This window comes from Acipenser ruthenus, chromosome 9 (assembly GCF_902713425.1).
Source record: "Acipenser ruthenus chromosome 9, fAciRut3.2 maternal haplotype, whole genome shotgun sequence".
NCBI lineage: Eukaryota > Metazoa > Chordata > Actinopteri > Acipenseriformes > Acipenseridae > Acipenser > Acipenser ruthenus.
In genome coordinates, this window is record NC_081197.1 from 24463525 (window position 1) to 24485510 (window position 21986).

At 39.4% G+C, this 21986-nt stretch overlaps 1 protein-coding gene across 10 annotated transcripts in view; it reads right to left on the bottom strand.

Annotated features, from left to right (window-relative positions):
• The window catches only part of arfip2b (ADP-ribosylation factor interacting protein 2b), an 86726-nt gene that overhangs the window by 45735 nt on the left and 19005 nt on the right, over positions 1–21986 (bottom strand). For 4 of the 10 annotated variants that reach the window (XM_059029731.1, XM_059029734.1, XM_059029733.1 and 1 more), the window contains 4 exons: positions 20055–20162; positions 11011–11043; positions 8174–8282; positions 5009–5068 (listed from right to left, as the gene is read on the bottom strand). In XM_059029731.1, the coding sequence (XP_058885714.1) occupies positions 5009–5068; positions 8174–8282; positions 11011–11043; positions 20055–20156 (304 nt within the window). In that variant the 5' untranslated portion in view covers positions 20157–20162. The remainder of the gene's footprint in view (positions 1–5008; positions 5069–8173; positions 8283–11010; positions 11044–20054; positions 20163–21986) is intronic. The other 6 variants (XM_059029735.1, XM_059029736.1, XM_059029737.1 and 3 more) reach the window with 3 other exon arrangements.

Below are 21986 nucleotides of genomic sequence, written 5' to 3' on the forward strand. Positions count from 1 at the left end.
GGCTTAGCGGAGCAGGCCCGGTCTTTGCTGGGGATTCCGAAGGGAGCACTGCTTTGGCTTAGGCGCTCCCGTGGGTTAGGGAGGTAAAACCCTGCTGGCTAAGAGCGGACACCTGCAGGGCTGGACTTTGTCCTCCAGAGGTCGGTAGCTCGCTGACATCCGCTCTCGAGTTCCTGGGTCGAACAGGATCGAACAGGATCAGTGACAGCGTTTGCCCAGCCTGACCTGTATTGGCTATTTTGTTTTGTGTTTTAGATTTCCCAAATGCATACTGTCAGTTTTTATTGAAGTTACAGTAACACTGAAATCAAATTTCAAATATAAAACAATGAAAAGTAATACATTTAAAAGTACTGTGCATTGTTGAAAATAGGTCTGTAAGTGAACTTTGAAAAAGTATACATTGCAAATTAACTACACTTGAAACCTGGATGTCCCCATTGTGATCACATTTTTAAACTACAAAAGCAAGGCGTCCTCAACATCAGGTATTGAGCAAATCAGAAACATTGACGACTTGTATGCACAGCTTGCTGTTCATAAGACTATTATTGTATCACGTTTTTTTTAATGGTTGACAGCGTCCGTGGGAATGTTGAAATCTGTAGTAGCATCATTCTTGTACTGTGGTGCATTATCTTGTATGGTGGGCAGCAGTGTGGAGTAGTGGTTAGGGCTCTGGACTCTTGATCAGAGGGTTGTGGGTTCAATCCCAGGTGGGGGGCACTGCTGCTGTACCCTTGAGCAAGGTACTTTACCTAGATTGCTCCAGTAAATACACAACTGTATGAATGGGTAATTGTATGTAAAAACAATGTGTAAAAAATAATGTAATTGTATGTAAAAATAATGTGATATCTTGTAACAATTGTAAGTTGCCCTGGATAAGAGCAATAATAAATAATATTTATCCACCGCTTCCAACACCTCCACTTTAGTCTGCAAGGATAGTGCACGTTTTAGAGCAAGCACCATGGCAACTCAAAAGGCATCATAGAATCTTGATGTTTCCACCATGAGATGGTTTTCAAACAGTGCCGAGACACTGAGTAGGCTGTGCTGTTCCACAGCAGGTTGAAAAACCTGCAATTGAACAAAGCCTGGAAAGGCTATTTTCACTGTCAGTGAAGCATAGTTTTTACAATATGTAAAGTATGTGGCACTTACAAGGTAGTAGGGGGCAGTGACCGAATCGAGGCGCATAATAGGCACTGAGAGGGGAGAGGGTGTCTCACCTCCCACTGGGAAATTTTGGGGAAAAAGGGATGAAAATGGTGCGTTTCTGCATGGTTTAAGCATGTGCTAGACTAGTAATGGTCTGCTTGTAGTCTGACTAAGTACTCCATTAATGCAATGAAGGAGCTTTATTTCAGCACTGATCACAGCAAGGCAAGATCAACAACAAGAACATTTTACTTTGAGCATCAAGGCCAGGGAACCAATCTACTCGGAGAAAGGATCCTTCAGGAGGAACAGAAGCATTTAAACTAGAAAGGATGGGGGGAGAAAACAAAAAAACAGAAGGGAGACCACATCAAAACAAGGGCAACAACTCAGGTAAGACCACTATTAAATGTATTTATCTTAATGCTAGAAGTCTCAGAAACAAAAATGTTAGAACTTGAAGCTACTGCACTAACAAGTAACTACGATGTGATAGATGTTACAGAAACGTGGTTGTCTGAGAGTGATGGAGACAAATATAATATTAGAGGGTACACACTGTATAGGAAAGACAGGCAGGACAGAAGAGGCGGAGGGGTAGCGCTATACATAAGAAATAGTCTTGAAGCCCAGGTGTTAAATCTGGACAAAGAAAACAACACCGAATCAATATGGGTCAGAATAATGGACAAAAATTCAAAGGGCATAATAATAGGAGCATGCTATAGACCGCCAAATTCTGAGCAAAATAATCTGTTGTACAATGACATTCGAAATGCATGTAGAAAAGGAGAAGCCATACTAATGGGGGATTTCAACTTCCCCCGTATAAAATGGGAAAACCTGACGGGGGGCACGACGGACGAAACTGAAATGGTGGAAATGACAAATGACTGCTTCCTAACGCAATTTGTCAAGGCACGGACTAGAGGGGAGGCATGCCTTGATTTAGTCTTTTCAAATAATGAAGACAGAATAACTAAAACAGAGGTCAGAGAGCCATTGGCAAACTCAGACCACAACATGGTCTCATTTGAAATAGTTTTTAAAACCCCAAAAGTAATGACTAAAGCTAAGGTTTACAATTTTAGAAAAGCAAACTATGAAGGTATGAAACAGAGACTAACAGAAGTAGATTGGAGTAAAATAGAGAAAACATCCACAGAAAAAGGATGGCTCTTTTTTAAAAATGTAGTACTAGAGGCACAAAACAATTACATCCCAAAAGTAGACAAATCTAAATCTCAAACAAAATGGCCAAAATGGTTTAATAGATCAATTAAAAAAAATATACAGCGAAAAAAGGCACTTTTCAGAGCGTTTAAAAGGGACCAAAAACAAAGTACACAGAAAGAGTACTTGGAACTGCAAACACAAGTCAAAAAGGAAGTTAGAAAGGCCAAGAGAGAGATAGAAATCAATATTGCTAAGGGGGCTAAAACCAATTCCAAAATATTTTTCCAATATTATAACGGCAAGAGAACATTCAAAGAGGAGGTTAAATGTCTAAGAAACACAAATGGCAAAATCATAGATGAAGAAAAAAATAGCAAATATATTAAATGATTACTTTTCACACAGGATTTTACCAAAGAGGACACAGACAACATGCCCCACATGTCGACCTGTTCCTATCCAATTTTAAATAACTTTAGCATAAGAGGCAGAAGTGTTAAAGAGACTAGGAGCTCTTAAAATAAACAAATCCCCCGGGCCAGATGAGATCCTCCCAATAGTACTCAAAGAAATGAAAGAAGTAGTTATTTACAAACCGCTAACCAAATTCATGCAACAGTCTCTTGACACAGGGGTTGTACCGACAGACTGGAAAATAGCAAACGTAATACCGATCCACAAAAAGGGAGACAAAACCGAACCAGGTAACTACAGACCAATAAGCCTGACTTCTATTATATGTAAACTTATGGAAACTATAATAAAATCCAAAATGGAAAATTACCTATATCGTAACAATATCCTGGGAGACAGCCAGCATGGTTTTAGGAAAGGGAGATCGTGTCTAACTAACCAACTTGACTTTTTTGAGGATGCAACATTGAAAATGGATAACTGCAAAGTTTACAACATGGTTTATTTAGATTTCCAGAAAGCTTTTGACAAAGTCCCGCATAAAAGATTAATTCTCAAACTGAACACAGTAGGGATTCAAGGAAATGCATGCACATGGAGTTTATGTTGACTCAGAAATGTCTTCATCTAGACAATGTGGGGAAGCTATAAAAAAGGCTAACAAGATGCTCGGATATATTGTGAGAAGTGTTGAATTTAAATCAAGGGAAGTAATGTTAAAACTTTACAATGCATTAGTAACACCTCACCTAGAATATTGTGTTCAGTTCTCATCACCTCGTTACAAAAAGGATATTGCTGCTCTAGAAAGGGTGCAAAGAAGAACAACCAGAATTATCCCGCGTTTAAAAGGCATGTCGTATGCAGACAGGCTAAAAGAATTGAATCTATTCAGTCTTGAACAAAGAAGACTACACGGCAATCTGATTCAAACATTTAAAATCCTAAAAGGTATAGACAATGTCAACCAAGGGGACTTCTTTGACCTGAAAAAAGAAACAAGGACCAGGGGTCACAAATGGAGATTAGATAAAGGGGCATTCAGAACAGAAAATAGGAGACACTTTTTTACACAGAGAATTGTGAGGGTCTGGAACCAACTCCCCAGTAATGTTGTTGAAGCTGACACCCTGGGATCCTTCAAGAAGCTGCTTGATGAGATTCTGGGATCAATAAGCTACTAACAACCAAACGAGCAAGATGGGCTGAATGGCCTCCTCTCGTTTGTAAACTTTCTTATGTTCTTCTTATGCAACACAAGACTGGCTCAAAATGTGTGTGGAATTGGTGACCACAACTTTAATTGTGTACAGTAATATGGGAAACAGCATGTGGAGGCCATCAGGTCCAGAAGCTTTCAGAAGGTGACAGCCTTCAGTGCCACGTTGGTCTGGAACAGCCCTAAGCAGGCAGTTAGCCTCTGGACTGTCTTCCGATAGAGTGGCAATCATGGACGGAGCCCAAATGCACCCCGAAATAGAAGGCTGTCTGGGAAGTGTCAGCTGGCTTTTGCAGTGACCAGCTCCATGTGTTACACTGCCTGTGTGGGTGACTCGACACATATTAGCCAGACGTCCAGATAGCTGAACCCTGAACCTTTGAGTCTCAGAGGGCAAGTATAGTATCCACGCACTTGGAAAACCTGCAAGGTGCCAGGTATAGGCCAAATAGCAGGACACAAGGCTCCCTGAAAGACGAACCACACTTCCTGTGGTCAGGTCTCATGGGGATGTAGAAATAGACATGCTTTAAGGTCCACCGTGGTGAACCAGACGTCTGGCGTCACTGTCTGCAACAGCAGTTGAGTTGTCAGCAACTTGAATTTCCATCTGAGGCCACCATCCCATTTCTGCACCAGGGTGTATCTGGCGTAAAGCCCCTCCCCCGCCCGACCCCTCTTGTCAAGAGGCTGTACTGTGGAGATAGCCTATTAACGAACAGGGCTGACACCTCCCGAGACACTAAAATAGCGTCTTGTGGATTCATGACTGCTGTTGTGTCACACCCCGTATATCCACTTGCAATGAATTAAGTAATTAAGATACTTGTTATTTTTTGTGAAATTTAGTAGTATGTTCCAATTTATTGAGATTCATTTCACCAATCCAGGACTGACTCTATCCAAAAGTCCCCTCGTAAGAAGAATATCATATTAAAAGAGAAAAGGCCTAAAGTTCTCTGAAATGTGGGTACTCAGCAGCTGCCCAGCAGCAAGGAGTTAATAAGAGAGAGTTAACAGAGGAGAATTTGCTACCTTGTCCCTGCGGGAGGATGTGTCTTCTCAGAATGGATGGGTTGTAGCAGATCCCAGGTCCTAAGAAGAATGTATTTACATTTAATAATTTGGTTATTTATAGCAGGAGCGATAAAGTGAAGCACTGTCTTATTCTTTTAGTGTTATGAAGGGGGCAGACCTTATAAATGAAAGATAATTAAGTGGACAAATAAAAACAACTGTCGGAAAGCGCAACTCACATTAATATTTGAAAACCTGAACACACCATAAACACAACATTAGTGAACAAAGTCAGATTGACAACAAAAGACAAAGGGATGGGTAACAATGAGCACTAATCTGATCCTCAATCAAGTGAGATATCCCCAGCCCACACGGAGTCCTAAATGAAAATGGTTGTGCACAAGATTTATTTATTGTGTGCTAGACCTTGTGCTAAGGAAATGTAAAAACAATACATGTAGTTGCTTGTATTTCCACATGCTGTGGCTTATATAGCCAGTGCATAGTGCTGAGTTTTGGCACTGTCACTGTTGTGTTTGATGCCTCAGCTTATTCATTCAGCATGGTATCATTCGAGGACATTAGCACTCAGAGACCTATTTACAAAACAGTCCTTAAAATAGTTAATTAACAGCATAATAAGCATCACACATTATTTGCAAAACAATTAAAGTAACAGCTAAAAGTCTACATCCCCAATATTTAAGGAATGATCATTATATATATATATATATATATATATATATATATATATATATATACACACACATACACACATATACACACACACACAGTATATATATATATATATATATATATATATATATATATATATATATATATATATATATATATATATATATATATATAGGGTGAAACTAACCACACTTTCCCAGTAGAGATTCTAACTCAGTAACACAATTTAAAACAAACTTATTTTTACAAAACAGCTTTCAGTTTTTTTCTTTTTCTTACTGCAGCTTGATTTTTAGACTACACTTTAAATTGTAATTAATTCCCAGCTTTATTTAATCTGTACTAGTCTGTTTATCCACTGTAAGCTTACTTATTTCATGCTATACAGAGTTCTTGCATGGCTCAGGCCAAAAAAGCACTATGTAAAATTGAAGTTTCTTGTGGTAAAAAAGAATATGAATTTCAGGTGAATGTTGACAAATTAAAAATCACTTTTAAATCACTGTACACACATTGTACACAGTCAGCACCAATAAACATGCTGAAAATCTTACCAAGCCATATCACTGTGTAATAAGTGATATGGTGCCCTGCAGCAAAATCAGACACAAATGTGTGCAGATAGGACATAGAAAGAGCAAAATTAGAGGCGATCAGACACAAATGTGTACGGATAGGACACAGAACAAGCATGAAGCTCCTCCACAATTAATATGATCTGCATTTGTAAAAAGTCTTAAAATGCACAAATGCATTATTTTCAACATATTCATCTCAACAGTAACCAAAAATTACAACCTCATCCACATTATGTTACTTCCATCTGTCACCTGCATGCCTCTTCAGATAATGGGGCTAATTTTATGCAAAAGAGTATATTACATTTTTCAAAAAGGGATAAAACACCCATTAACCCTTTGTGGTCCTATGACATTACAATTTTCCCTTTCCGGTACAAACGTCGGACCCTGTCCGATATCATCAAAAAGACGTAAAACACAGGTCTCTAGTTGTTTTTTCTCTGGAAAAAGCCGAGAAAACCATTCAATGGCCGAGTGAGACCGATAGGAGACGAGAGAAGCCGGAAAAAAAAAAAAAAAATCTGAGCAATACACATAGCTCTTCCGGCACCACAGAGATAACACGGCCATAAACAAACAAGATAGCTGCATCAAGCGCTCAGAGAATATCATGCACATTTGCAGAGCTTTTTGAGATGTTATAGTAATAAAATAATGACTTGGATCGCATCATTGAGGAGTTTGGTGATAAAAAGAGTGATCAGGAGATGATTTATCGGTATGCACGACTATGAAGAGGTATGTGAAAAATACAGCGAACAAGGGGCGGGGCAGGGCTGGGGATGCAGTACTGAGTGTCCTGTTGATATGTAGTGCCTTTTAAACCTGTTTTACTGTGAAAAAAAAAACAGCGCGTCTGAACTAAACTGTGCGTGTGAAAATAAATTGGACCTGACGCACCTGAGACGCGTTGAACAAATGGACCGCAACAGGTTAGTTACAAAACTAGAAATAAAACACAGCCAGTTATTTCATTTCAGTGACGCAGTTTATTTTTCATTTTGTAACTTGAACGTTTTTTTTTTTGTACCTTTTAAAATATATATAATTTACACTTGAGTAAAAAGCTCACAGACTTGACTTTTAAAATAAGTAAAACAGAAGTACTTGTCCACCTGGTGGTGCAATATAGAGTTCTGTGTAGTGAAGTTATTCTTTTAAGCAGTCTTTTTTAATATGTTTTTATATGGCTCCACTGACATTTGTTCTATAATATATCAAAGTTGCATCTCCCAGTTGCTTATCAGGGTCAGGAATGATCAGCCTTGCACTCCACTGACATTATAAATCGGGTGTTTCTGTAAAGCTAACCACATATAGGCATAATCTACTGGAAAACTAATGCAAATAAAATGTGAACCGATTAGATCTGACATACTGTGATAGAGCAGCAGTGTGGAGTAGTGGTTAGGGTTCTGGACTCTTGACCGGAGGGTTGTGGGTTCAATCCCAGGTGGGGGGACACTGCTGTTGTACCCTTGAGCAAGGCACTTTACCTAGATTGCTCCAGTAAAAAACCCAACTGTATAAATGGGTAAGAGTATGTAAAAATAATGTGATAGCTGTATAATGTGAGATAATGTATAATGTGATATCTTGTAACAATTGTAAGTCGCCCTGGATAAGGGTGTCTGCTAAGAAATAAATAATAATAATAATAATAAAGAGGGCTTATAGTAGGCACTCAATTTGCAATTTGGATATAAAGAGGTTTGCAGTATTTTGTTCGGTGATCTTGCACCCACACATTGGTATAAAAATTATTTCAATTACATATTTTTCTTAATTTCCCCAGAACCTAGAACTAACATCCACTGTTTCTGAAACAATCTTTTCTCGTCAATATGATGGGTATGCCAACATAAAAATAGCAATCAACTAATCGGTTGGCAGCCTTCTGTACCTTTGATAGAGCTAGTAGGAATGATCCCCTCCCCCGTGCCTCCGTAGCCTCCCGATACAATGCTGGTCTCATTCAGGTTGGGCCCTGACACCATTACTTGCTGCAGATCCTGTGGATAATGAGAAAAAAAACCTGCTCAAAACAGTGGCTAAGAGAGATGTCTCCATCACTGCCAACACAGCTTCACAAAATGCCACACTGTACAATACCAACTGCTACAAAACAGCGTTAGACACAAAGCAATAAGGAATGACAAGGTGACCATTAAGCTCACTTAAACAACTAGGGGTTAAAGAGTAAGTAGCGGGGTTCTGAAAAATATAGCGTTACACGTCCCCACGTGTTGCTACAACTGTTTAAATAACTGACCTGTCATTTCTTTTCATTGTTAAAATCTTTTTACACTTATAAATGTAAAGTCTGTTTCAAATCTCTTTTCAATATGTCCACTCTAGTGCACTGGGATTTGAGATCTGTCCTCTACTCTAAATCACTGCAGGGAAAGCGATAAAAAAACAAAACAAAAAAAACATAACAAGTGCTCTGACTTTTCTCATGGATTATGGATCGTTATTGCTGTGTTACCTGTTTGACAATGTGGGCACTAATCCTTACACTATCAGTGCACTAGAGCGGACATTTTGAAAACAGCACTGAAACAGACATTAAAGTTATAAGTGTAAAGTTGTCAGAATGTTAACAACAAAAAGATAAAATTACAGGTACGTTATTTAAACAGTTGTAGCAACGTGTGGGGACGTTTAACGCTGTATTTATTCGGAACCGCGCAACTTACTCTTTAAGTAGAAGTGTTTCACAAAAGGACAAGTGAACTCTGCTCAATCTGTTCAAACTCCCTCCCAACACTGAGAATGAATTAGAAACCTACAGACAAAAAAAGATCCAAATCCTTAAAACTCTTAAGCTACTACATCTCAATTTGAATTACCCATTCTAACCACAGAAATAAATGTCAAAGCATTTAAACTACACTTCTGTACACTACTGTGTGTGTTTTTTTTTTAATTCTATCAACTGAGGGACTGCTGGGTATTACTAATGTGTTTAAATTATATTTGTGTATATTTTGAGTTTTTATTAGTTTAAGAATCCTTTTTAAAATGTGACTTTTTTTACAATTTACTTAACATTGTAATATTAACGTTATTTCTATTTTGAAGTTCCATGAGTTGACGCGACATGAATTTACAAAAATAAGTTTGTACAATCAGATATAAATGTAATGCAGAAGCACACTCTTAATACACTTGTGCAAATGCTATATATCCCCCAGGAAGCTCAGTAAATATAGATGGATAATGAAGACATCTGGGAAGCCTTTCTTCTGTTAATTTCAATACTAAGGCTGTAAAGGTTTAAAACAGCAAATTAAAAATCTAACATTTAACTGGAAATGTACTGCTAAGGCTCCTGTACTTTTTCAACGGTTAATCAACCATTTACATTAAACAGTTTAATCTATTTAAGTTGATTGACAGCCTTATTTAATACAAGGAATAAAATCACTGAATCATGCGCAGTTACAGCATAAAGACACCTTATAGCTACAAATGCAATTTTTTGATGATGCAATGATTCTGTTCTGTTGCTCGAATATTGAGATATTTCCATTTATCATTTTTCTCTATTGCTTACCTGGATCTAACTGGCTCCCATCTTGCTTGCAGGCCTCTGTTGCTTGATGCTATTTACTTTGTACTGTGTACATTTGGAATTTCGGGTATTAATTGAGCAAGTCATAACTTTAGGTCATATACCAGATAGAAATCCAACTGCTGTCACATCCCAAATAAAAAACAATATTAGTTTAACTTTTCTAGTTCCAGTTAAACCACAGGGACTGCTACCCTAGTAAGCACTACATGGCTTTTTTTCTTCCTGTTATTCATTAATAAGCTAGTGTTTATAGTTACCTTCTGCCAATTTAAAGTAATGTTTCATGCCGGCACCTTGAAATTAAAAGTTTCATTTAGTTTTATTAAAAGGTGAATGAATGAAACCTCCATACATTTTTTTTTTTTTTTTTTTAATTATTATTTGGCGACTTAAATTAATTGATAGAATAAGTACACAAACACAAAGGAACTCCCAGAGAAATAGTGCCTGTGGAATGAGGCATCCTTGTGAGTATGGAGCACACATTTTCTAGTATAGCAGCTGGTTTATACACAACAAACCCAACCCATATAAACTTCTTTGCACTCTAAGGTATAAAAGTCTGGTTATACCTGCCCTCCTTCAGTGTCTACCAGTTTAAATTATATAATGTCTCATACCACATAAATATTACTTGTATCACTAGTACATCTGTTTATTCTCTGGGTAGAATGTTTCATTTATCAATTGGCATAGACTTTTCAGAGTTTAATGAGCTCTGGTAAATTATTAACAGCATCGTGTCTCCTTGCCTCTGCAGAATCAAAAAGTTGTAGACCTTCCTGAGAGGGACGCTGTCCCACGACAACAGACCTTTGAAAACGTAGTAGCCAAAAAACTGTTTGCAAGAGATTTTACACGGGGTAGTTAAAGGTCAATATTTGTATTAAGAAAAAGGGTCTTTATAGAAGGTCACAAAATTACATTTTAATTGCTTTGGCAAGTAAGTTTGTGTGAATGGAGTTTGCAAAGTAGAGTTTTTCCAGGTAGCTAGAAAGTAACTGAATTTTTAATCACACGTGCCATCCCTGCCTGTGGGGAAAGAGCTGGGATTAGAACCAGAGCATCTCGGCACCTTTGAAGTAACCCAACAAACTCAGATCACAGCCCCCAACCCCATCTACCACTGTGTGCAGCCCTGATAGACTGCATATCCCTACCTTCTCATCTAAGCTCCACTGAATCTGTGTCGCCTGTAAAAAAAAAAAATAATAAAGAAATAAAGAAAGAAAATAGTAAATGCAGGATTTAAATGTATTAATAATTATATTATTTAGATGAACGTTAATGTATACATTTTTATCGTCTCGATAGACAAGCTGCGATCACCAGTTCAAAGCTGTAGATTCTTTACCAGATATGAATCAAATAAATACAAAAATTAAAACAATGAATAAATAAAATAAAGCAAATAAAAAATAAATCTCCAATTTCAATGCTAATTTCTTCAAGTTACTCTAAACTAAGGTTTTAACTTTAAACTAAGATTTTAAACCAGATACAAAATACTGGTCCAAAATTGTCCAAGATGGATTTCCTTCAGAAATCTATAGTAAGCTTCATAAAGATGATATTATTGACAAACTGCTAATTGAGCTTTTTTGCAGCATTTACCTTTTTTGTTTTTCAAAAGAGGAATAAAAAGCTAAATATTTTTATTTTAAAAGTAATTTAAGTAATTTATAGTGGAGTTCATCCTAATTGAAGGATTACGGTGGATACTGTACTTTAGGGAAGAATTTTTGATAAATGGAACAAATCTATAATTTAGGATTATTATGTGTGTTTTTAAAAAGAGAGGGGAAGATCTCCTTTTCATGATAGAATACCTTACATCCTCAGACACAAAATCTCAAGTTCAATGATGTGTTTCTCACAGTGCTTCAGCACAAAATCAAGTTCAATGATGTTTTTCTCACAGTGCTTCAGCACAAAATCTCAAGTTCAGTTATGTGTTTCTCAAGCTGCTCAGTGCTTTTGTTGTTCCTTACAGGAGTTCAGACAAAGAATGGAAACTAATCTGTGTGCGTTTTACTTTTAATTTTTTTTCTGAAACTGTTCTGTGCTTCATACACCTGCTTTAGGGCGAGTCTTTATACCAGTTTTGCAGTTTACCGCTGTTAAGGTATATTACAGTGTTTACACAGTTTGTGTTATGCTGCACTGCAAATATCATGATTGTTCGTTTTCCCGTGAACAAAGTGAAAACGGTCATTTTTATTTGAACACCTTTTTTTTTTAATTCAACATCCAGTACAAAACAAGTCTCAAGTACTACTTAGCTTTCTCTCCTAGCCTCACACTACAACTCACATGTCATAAATGTCATACAACATATGAAGAAAAAACAGAAAAAGTACTGCAAAGAGCTGAAGTTAGGTAAGGATACACCGGTTTAGCAGCATAACTTATATTAAGGCTATTTTCACTGTCAGTGAAGCATAATTTTTTCAATATGTAAAGTATGTGGCACTTACAAGGTAGTAGGGGGCAGTGACTGAATCGAGGCGCATAATAGGCACTGAGAGGGGAGAGGGTGTCTCACCTCCCACTGGGAAATTTGGGGGAAAAAGGGATGAAAATGGTGCGTTTCTGCATGGTTTAAGCATGTGCTAGACTAGTAATGGTCTGCTTGTAGTCTGACTAAGTATTCCATTAGTGCAATAAAGGAGCTTTATTTCAGCACTGCTCACAGCAAGGCAAGATCAACAACAAGAACATTTTACTTTGAGCATCAAGGCCACTGCAACACAAGACTGGCTCAAAATGTGTGTGTGGAATTGGTGACCGCACCTTTAATTGTGTACAGTAATATGGGAAACAGCATGCTGCAGCTCCCATGCTCAGTGTCAGTGAAGTCCTGATCTGACAGCATGTAACACAGACAGCTCTTATGATTACATGTTACCGTTTATTTTTTCAGTAAAATCAAGTTTAAATTGCAGTGAATTTGTTCTGCTATTTACGATATTAAATACACCACAGCAAGCACATTGTCATATATTTTAAATTTTTTCATTAGCACAATCTGATAGCTAAATGTTATTTATTTATTTATTTTTTTTACTGCAAATTAAGTAAGCTGCAGTATAACCCCAATTATTTCTAAGTGTTGTGCTTTCACCTTAAAAAGGTCAGTTTGATAAATAAACTTAAATTTTCCCTGCAACAGGTGACACTGCTTTAGTACAAAACTCACACTACATATTGTTTTTCTATGAGGCGCCGTTAGGAACATAATTCAAACTAACACCTCATACACTACATACTGAAACCTCACACACTACATACTGAAATCCCATACACTACATTGTGAAACCTCATAAAGTACATAGTGAAATATCATACACTACATACTGAAACCTCATACACTACATAGTGATACTGCATATCATACATCAGAGGTCTCCAAGCCTGGTCCTGGAGAGCCCCTATCCAGCAGGTTTTCTAGGTCTCTTACATCATCAGTGGCTAAAGATCTGGAACACCTGTTAATCTTGACTAATTAATTGGTTAAATTAAGTAACAGAGATTGTCTGAAACGAAAACCAGAAGCCCCAGTAGCTCTCCAGGACCAGGGTTGGAGACCCCTGTCCTACATAATTAAAAAAAAAAAATAAGGATTACTTTATTCATGTCTTCATTTTATTTATTTATTTATTTATTTAAAACAGCAGATACGCAAGCACAGACGAGTTACGGCTAGATACCTTCCTCAGTGTGAAGTCAAACAAAATGAATAACATTTTTATCTAGTTATTGGCGATTATTACAATTAGTTAATTCATTCATTCTTAAAAAGGGAATATTCAACATTACAATAAAACAGCACATAAGTTGTTTCTCAATAACTTATTTTACAATTAATTATTTTGCAAACACTACAATTACAGAAATGGAACCAATGAAAGTTCCTCATTTAACCCTCCAGGAGATTCAGTTTGAAGCCTAAGTATCCATTTCGCTTCTTTTTGTAACAGTAATTTATCACGATTGGATTTTAACCAATTCAATACCAAAGAATCTAAGGGAGCAGATGTCATGTCCCATTAGTTTAAAATGTGGTAACACTTTAGTTTAGGGATCTGTTATAAGATGTTATAAACAATGGCAAAAACAAAACAATGGCAAAAGTGTATAATAACTGTATTGCAAAAACAAAGCAGCCCCATATAATTGGTGAGACAGACATACAAAAAGACAGAAGACAGGCATGACAAACAGACCTGAAAAAACAGAGAGACTATCTGTTATAAGTGATTATAAACAATAGCACAAAAATGTATAATACTGTTATTATTTCTAATCATATTCTATAATTGTTAATAGTATAATTAATAACATGTTTATAGATTGCTTAAAATCATTTATATCGAATCCCTAAAGTATTACCAAAATGTCTCGCTACTGTGCTACTTTTGAGTTCACAAATTCTGTTTTTTAATTCTCTTTTTGTTTTACCCATGTAACACAATCCACATGGCATTTCAATAAATACACCAGAAAAAAATTACCAGAGAGATCTTCCAAAAAGGTTTGCAGAATAAGTGAATAAAGTAAGTAAAGATTAGTTTGATTGTTTGCTTACATTAAAAGATACTACAGAGGTTCTGAACAAAATCATGACTTGATAATACGTCACCCTCAGATTTATTTAGCTCTACGGATGTAACAAGCTTGTATGCTCGTGGGTCGGAGACTGCAATACTTTCTGGACAGGAGGGAGGGATTAATTCCAAACGACTCAATATATAATAGAATTAGCAGAAGCAGTATTAATAAATAAGTATTTTACATTTGAGGAGGTATATTATTTACAGTATATTATTTAACCCTTTGTGGTCCTATGTCGGACCAGGTCCGACTACAATTTTCCCTTTCCAGTCCAATGTCGTAAAGCACAGGTCTCGTGTCATTTTTTTTCTCCGGAAAAAGCTGAGAAAACCATTCAATGGCCGAGTGAGATCGATAGGAGCTGAGAGAAGCCAGGAAAAAAAGGGGAGGATCTGAGCAATACACATAGCCCCAGCACCACAGAGATAACATGGCCATAAACAAACAAGAGATTTTTGAGATGTTACAGTAATAAAATAATGACTTGGATCGCATTATTGAAGAGTTTGTTGATAAAACGAGTGATCAGGAGATGATTTATCGGTATGCAAGACTATGAAGAGGTATGTGAAAAATACAGTGAACAAGGGGTGGGGTGGGTCGGGGCTGGAGATGCAGTATGTAGTGTCCTGTTGATATGCAGTGCCTTTTAAACATGTTTTACAGTGAAAAAAAGTATCTTTTACTCAGTATCTTTTCTAGATGTAGATGTTTTTAAAAAATGAAGTTTAAATACATCTGTGTATAGAAAGAAAACAGATAACTAATTTACTTGATTGTACAAGTTATCATGTACCGACTTTAAAGTGGCATTTTACCTTATAGCCAATTAACAACGAAAAGAATCTGTACTCCTGAAAAGTGATTTTGAATGCCATGCTAAAGATCTTTGTAAGAGATTTCAATTGAAGGGTTATAACTGAATCGTTACTTAATCAGTCTCTAAACAAGGTACATAAAACTGAGAGGGAATCATTGTTAAAAGCCAAGTCAACTTGCCAGTTAAATCTACCACTAACATTTTCCGCCAATCTCACGAAGAATTACACCGATTGTTAATTTTTATTGGCATAGTTTGTCCAACGATTCAAGACTGGGTAATGTGCAGCAGTGTGGAGTAGTGGTTAGGGCTCTGGACTCTTGACCGGAGGGTTGTGGGTTCAATCCCCAGTGGGGGACACTGCTGTTGTACCCTTGAGCAAGGTACTTTACCTAGATTGCTCCAGTAAAAACCCAACTGTATAAATGGGTAATTGTATGTAAAAATAATGTGATATCTGTATAATGTGAAATAATGTATAATGTGATATCTGTATAATGTGAAATAATGTATAATGTGATATCTTGTAACAATTGTAAGTCGCCCTGGATAAGGGCGTCTGCTAAGAAATAAATAATAATAATAATAATAATAATGTCTTTCAAGATTCTCCTAGCTTTGCCTATAGGGCAAAGAATCTAGGGTAGCATTTAGTCAGAGAAAGATGTCTATGAACCACCTAAACAATTTCCTTTTAAGAGATCATCTTGGAATTGTCTCTCATAATTGTGTAAATTGTAACAGAATGATTAAAGGTGATACTTTTTTTTATCCTACTGGCAAACGATTGAAAGGTACAGGTAGAATAACCTGCCAAATGAAATATGTGGTGCATTTATTGAAATGCCCATGTGGATTGTGTTATGCGAGTAAAAAACTTTGTAAAAGAATTTGTGAACACAAAAGTGCTATATGGAATACTGACTCTAAACGATCAGCAGCGAGACATTATAATGTTGCCAACTTCTGGTTCCTGTTGTGGTTCCCAAAGGCGGCTTGATGCAAAGGGAAACTGGAAAGACACAGTAAAAAAAGCCTTCTACTGAGTTCTACACAGACAGAGAGAGAGAGAGAGAGAGAGAGAGAGAGAGAGAGAGAGAGAGAGAGAGAGAGAGAGAGAGAGAGAGAGAGAGAGAGAGAGAGAGAGAGAGAGAGAGAGAGAGGAGAGATTGTCCTTACGACCTCTAATGATGGTTATCCTGTATGTCCAAGCCTCGTGAATATTACTTAGTCTGCAAATGGCCTGTAGAGATCCCAAAGGAAAGCCCTTGAGTTGGTATTGACGGCCCCTGATGGAGAAACGGAGGTATTACTGCAGTCCTTGTGCATATGGAGATGGAGTGGCCCTCCTACACACCGGTTGGAATTTGTCAGTCTCCTTGTTGGACTGCTTTGGACGGATGTAAACATTTCAGACTAAAGGTACGAATTTACAGTTTTTCCTGTGATGATACCTCAAATGGACACCCTCTAAGGATGAGAGAAAGTGTTCTATGAAATATAGCGTGGATTGATTCTTTTAGTAAAAAAACTCTGTGGCGTAACCAGTTCTCAGTATGCAGATCTGTCCGTCACTGGTGTTAACACTGCTCTGAATGTGTTGACTATTCATCCTGTATTTTCAAGGGTAGTCAGTGTTGGTAGCTGTGAAGCCGTACTGATTTAAGCTCCACAAACCAGGTAGCTGACGTATATTTTGCCCACTAACCAGATAGGTAGGAATATCAGGAAGTAAAACATACTTCCTTATTATGGCTGTACACAGCAACATGTATTGCACCGTTTTAAACCACGGGTTACAGTCCCGAAATAATAAAACACAGTATAAACACACACAGAGACACAAACACGATCACAAGTCCAGAGGGAGCGCTAACGTGCATGTGGTGAAATACAATTTATTCGTGTACAGTTGTGAAGTGCTGTCCGGGTTGGTGCTGGCCTTAAGCGACAGCTCCGATACAAAGGAGAAGTTCGCTCGGCCACGTCCCCTTTTGTATAGTCAGCCACGCCCCCTTGGTTAGCGAGTGGAACCGTTTTTCCTCCAATCCGTGGTTGCCACATCGCTTCCTGTCCTAGCCGCTGACTTGGTGTACCGTGGCTCCGTCCCCTTTATAGATGGCAGACTTCCACCTTTCCCTGGAATGAATGGTCAGACTATCCAGTTCAGGGCACACTGTTCCCTTTACACAGCGCCCTCACAGGTCAGGAGGGAGATTTATAACCAAAATTCATTCTTTCTCTGTCGCAGTGATAGAATCGCTGATGCCTGAAAGACAACTGCTTGTTGTAAATCCCCCACTGGGTAATGTGCCTCTCCCAGCTGCTAAGCAGGATCAGATCACCTGTCTCACCTTCTTCATATGGAACAGGGGATCCTTCAGACCAGTGTCAAGAGGGAATCCCCTTGAGCGGGGCAATTACAGCAGTCTGATTTGCACATCTGATGTGAATGTGGATGTCTGATAACACCTCCCTGCCGTGATGACATCTGTCACAGCCCTGACTTTAGCGTCAAAAGTGTAACATGCAGCCTCGAGGTAAAGAAGGGTGAAATACATGCCCTCTACTGCATGACCAGTTATACACTGCTTGGTGTAGATGTCTGCCAGGCAGCTTTTCCCCCAGCTTGTGTTTTTAAAAATCTAGCCGTCTACCACCTAAAAACTAACCAAGCCCAATCTTGTGTACCTTCTGAGATCAGGCAAGATCAGGCTTACTCAACGTAGTGTGGCTGATATTAGTGACCTACACCTTATAGTTATTAACGCATTCAGATAGCTGTCAATCCTCTTGTCCAGGGGGTGCACCCACAGCTGGTTTAGCCAGAATGGACTTCAGTTAGGCTGCTAACAAGTCAAACTTACCCCTTAAGATGTCAAGGAAAACTTCCTTATGTGTTTAGGTCTGGCTATTAAAGTTGAGAGGATGAAATCCCTCTTAAAACAGCATCAGCATATCTATATGCAAATGACTTCCCAATCTATTATTATTTTACTTGGCAGACGCCTTTATACAGAATTAGCTTTTCTAGATGGGAAAAACCCACAAAAGCGCTTAAAAAAAATTATGATGCTACAGGAATTTAGGTCTGGCACCTGTTTAAGTCTGGGTATTATACTGCGAGAGGATGAATCCTTCTCATCCCAGGATCAGTATACGTGTATGCAGGCGATTCTTCCATATAACCTGTTGTGCCTCCAGACCGCCTCATAGAAGGGGAACCCTTTAAAGGTTTTCTTATCATTTGCATCAATGATGCTACAGGAATCGTCCACATCCGGGTCTGGGTATTGCCGTATTGGTGATACATAAATACTTGAATGTGTATTCCAGAGCGTCATGGTCAGGGGCGGGGTCAATGACATCATCAGGACCTGCTGCAGCTGCCGGAGAGTACAGCAGATAGCCTGCTATTGTGTTTACTGCGGTACCCAAGACCGTTGCCGGGTTACGAGCTACCATACCTGTAAACAGAGAAAACTTTCATACCTTAAGCCACTGGAAGCAGCTGATCAGTGTAGGCTGGAGTCTCTTGAAGCAGCTGCAACTGGTTTTGCAGGCAAGGGTTTTTTTTTTTCCCCCAATTCCTGCAGTAACAGGGAAGCAGATAGACTAAACCACTCCCACAGGGAGGAATGGCGGTGCCCTGCTACAGGAATGGAGTAGCCGGTATATTAAACTCTTCATTCATCTCGTCCTGTATTGGTGCTGGAGCCTGCTGTGTTTTCAAGGAGGCTGATGAGCGGCTTTGTCTGGTCACAGAGCAGAAACGATGGAATCCTTCCCTTCCGTGTTGGCATTCCCAATATCTAACATGCCATAAGAACTAGCTCCTGTGCTGAACACTGGAACTGGAAATGGTACTATTTCATATGTATTTAACCCTTAGCGGTCCATTTATTCAGCGTGTGTCAGGTCCAATTTATTTTCACACACGCAGTTTATTTTAGACGCGCTGTAAAAGTATTTTTTTCACAGTAAAACAGGTTTAAAAGGCACTGCATATCAACAGGACACGCAGTACTGCATCTCCAGCCTCGCCCCACCCCTTGTTCGCTATATTTTTCAAATGCCTCTTAATAATAGTACATACCGATAAATCATCTCTTGATCACTCGTTTTATCACCAAACTTCTCAATAATGCGATCCAAGTCGTTATTTTATTACTATAACATCTAAAAAAAGCTCTGCAAATGTCTGTGATGTTGTTTGAGCGCTGGATGTGGAAGCAGCTATCTTGTTTGTTTATGTCCGTGTTATCTATGTGGTGTCGGGTCTATCAGTATTCATGAGATACGCACTTTTTTTTCGGCTTCTCTCGGCTCCTATCGGTCCTATGAATGGTTTTCTCGGCTTTTTTCCAGAGAAAAAACGACTAGAGATCTGTTTTTTGCGTCTTTTTGATGATGTCGGACATTTGGACCGGAAAGAGAAAATTGCGATGTCGGACCAGGTCTGATATAGGACCGCAAAGAGTTAATGTTTCTGTAGCCAAAACTCTTGTATACTTACAACTATTTCCCAGCAAAACACACTACCATGACAAGACTGGGAGCTACAGTCCATGCCCAATTTATAATATAAACTATCCTTGCCATTTATATTCTGCGAAATATTTAAACCCAAGGATTTATACAGGATTACAAAGAACCTAAAACAGGCAGACTCTGTTGAGATTTTCATATTTCCCTTTTACAAAGAAGTTATCACATTTTAGGGTATGTGTACCAGACAAGCTCCAATACAAAACATGCTCTGACCCACACCTGTTCCAGACTGTCGTCCTCGGGTAGGGTCCCCGTGTCTCCATTGCTGTTTATAGGGATCTCCATCGTAGCTGCCTTACTCATTATGCCGTCGGTCATCATGTGGTTCTGCAGACACAGAAAAGACACCAGTGAAATTACAGCAGTAGGAACTTTGACACACAAAGTAGATTAAGAATGACAACGAAAAATAACAAAAGTAGGTGTGTGACAGAAATACAATGATTCTTGGTTATAAATCTCCCTCCCGACCTGTGAGGGCGCTAAGCAGCGAGAACAGAGTTCCCTGGATGGGCTGGCCTGAGGCGTACCTGGTCGCGTTTGAGCGTTTTGAGCCACAGCCCCGACGCCCTGGAGGACCCCATGAAACTGGCTGAGGATTTGGAGGACTCCCTGGTCTCCACCCGGACAGAGATACGGTCGGTCCCCGTCTTTCGGAGCAGCTGAGCACCTCCTCCGTCTCCTCCACCACCACCACCACCATCAGCCCCGGGATCCAGACCTCCGAGACCGCCGACCCCAATGGGCCCCCTTGCCTCCTCTTAATGGAGACCAAGGTTGGCCTCCAGCTGGGGTAGAAGTGCTGCCCCTACCCCGTTGCCATACCAGAAACGGGACAGATACATAACCAATGTTCCCTTTGTCCCCCCAACATGTTTTAGGTGTAACCAACCAGGACATCTGGCCAGGTCATGCCCCGCTGCAATGGAGTGTGACGTGGCTGCATGTAATTGGGCACCTGAAATAGGAAAGCGAGGGGAAAATGGTTGGGAGGGACCTTGTATGATTGATGTGGTTTTAGGCAATGTGAAAACCCACACATTAGTGGACACAGGGTGTGAGCAGACCTTGATTAGAACAGCTCTATTGGGCGGTGTGTCATGGCGGCCACAAAGTCAGGTGGCCATCTCCTGTATCTATGGAGACACGGCGGCATACCCCACACTAAATGTGTACTTATCAGTAGGACCGATAAAACGTCACCTGGTAGTAGAGGTGGCGGAAAGGTTGCCACACCCAGTTATTCTGGGCCGAGACTGGCCAAAATTTAAAGAATTAATGCAAATAATGGCAGTCTCAGCAACACACGTAAACGTGGCAGAAAAGATGAAAAGGGAACGAATTGGTTATGTTTCCTTTTTTTTCCATAAATTTAGTCGTTGCCAATTATTTTTATTATTTTCTCCCAATTTGGAATGGCCAATTATTTTATTATGCTCCGCTCACCGCTACCACCCCTGTGCTGACTTGGGAGGGTGAAGACGAACACACACTGTCCTCCGAAGTGTGTGCCGTGAGCCGACCGCTTTTTTTCACACTGCGGACTCACCATGCAGCCACCCAAGAGCTACAGCGTTGGAGGACAATGCAGCTCTCGGGTAGTTTACAGGCAAGCCCTGGCAGCGCTCGGCCAATAGAGCGTCACCCCCTGGGCGCTCCTGTCCTCGGTCGGCAAAGGAATAGCCTGGACTCGAACTCGCGACGTCTGAACTATATAGGGCGCATCCTGCACTCTACGCGCGTGCTTTTACTGGATGCGCCACTCAGGAGCCCCCTATGTTTCCTTTTCAAGCTGAAATGTTTTCTCCTATTTTCCGTCCTAGAAAAATGAATAAAAGAGAGAAGGACCGCAAAACAGGAGGGAGTATCACCGAGACAAGGCTGGGGTTTGGTGGGTGAGCACTCGAATGGTAACAAACGCCATTCAAAGGGAGTCGGAATGCAGTGTGAACGGGAGGGCGATGTTAATTGGCCATATAGGGCAGATGCTACTCTCACCCCTCTCAATATACCGGGCATGTGGTACTCAAGCGCGGACATAGTGTGGAGCCAACATAATGACCCGTCACTAGTGCACACTTGGGGACAGTTCCGGTCTATTGAAGGTAAGGATGTTGATGGCACTGGTGCGCTAGTATATCCACACTTCAG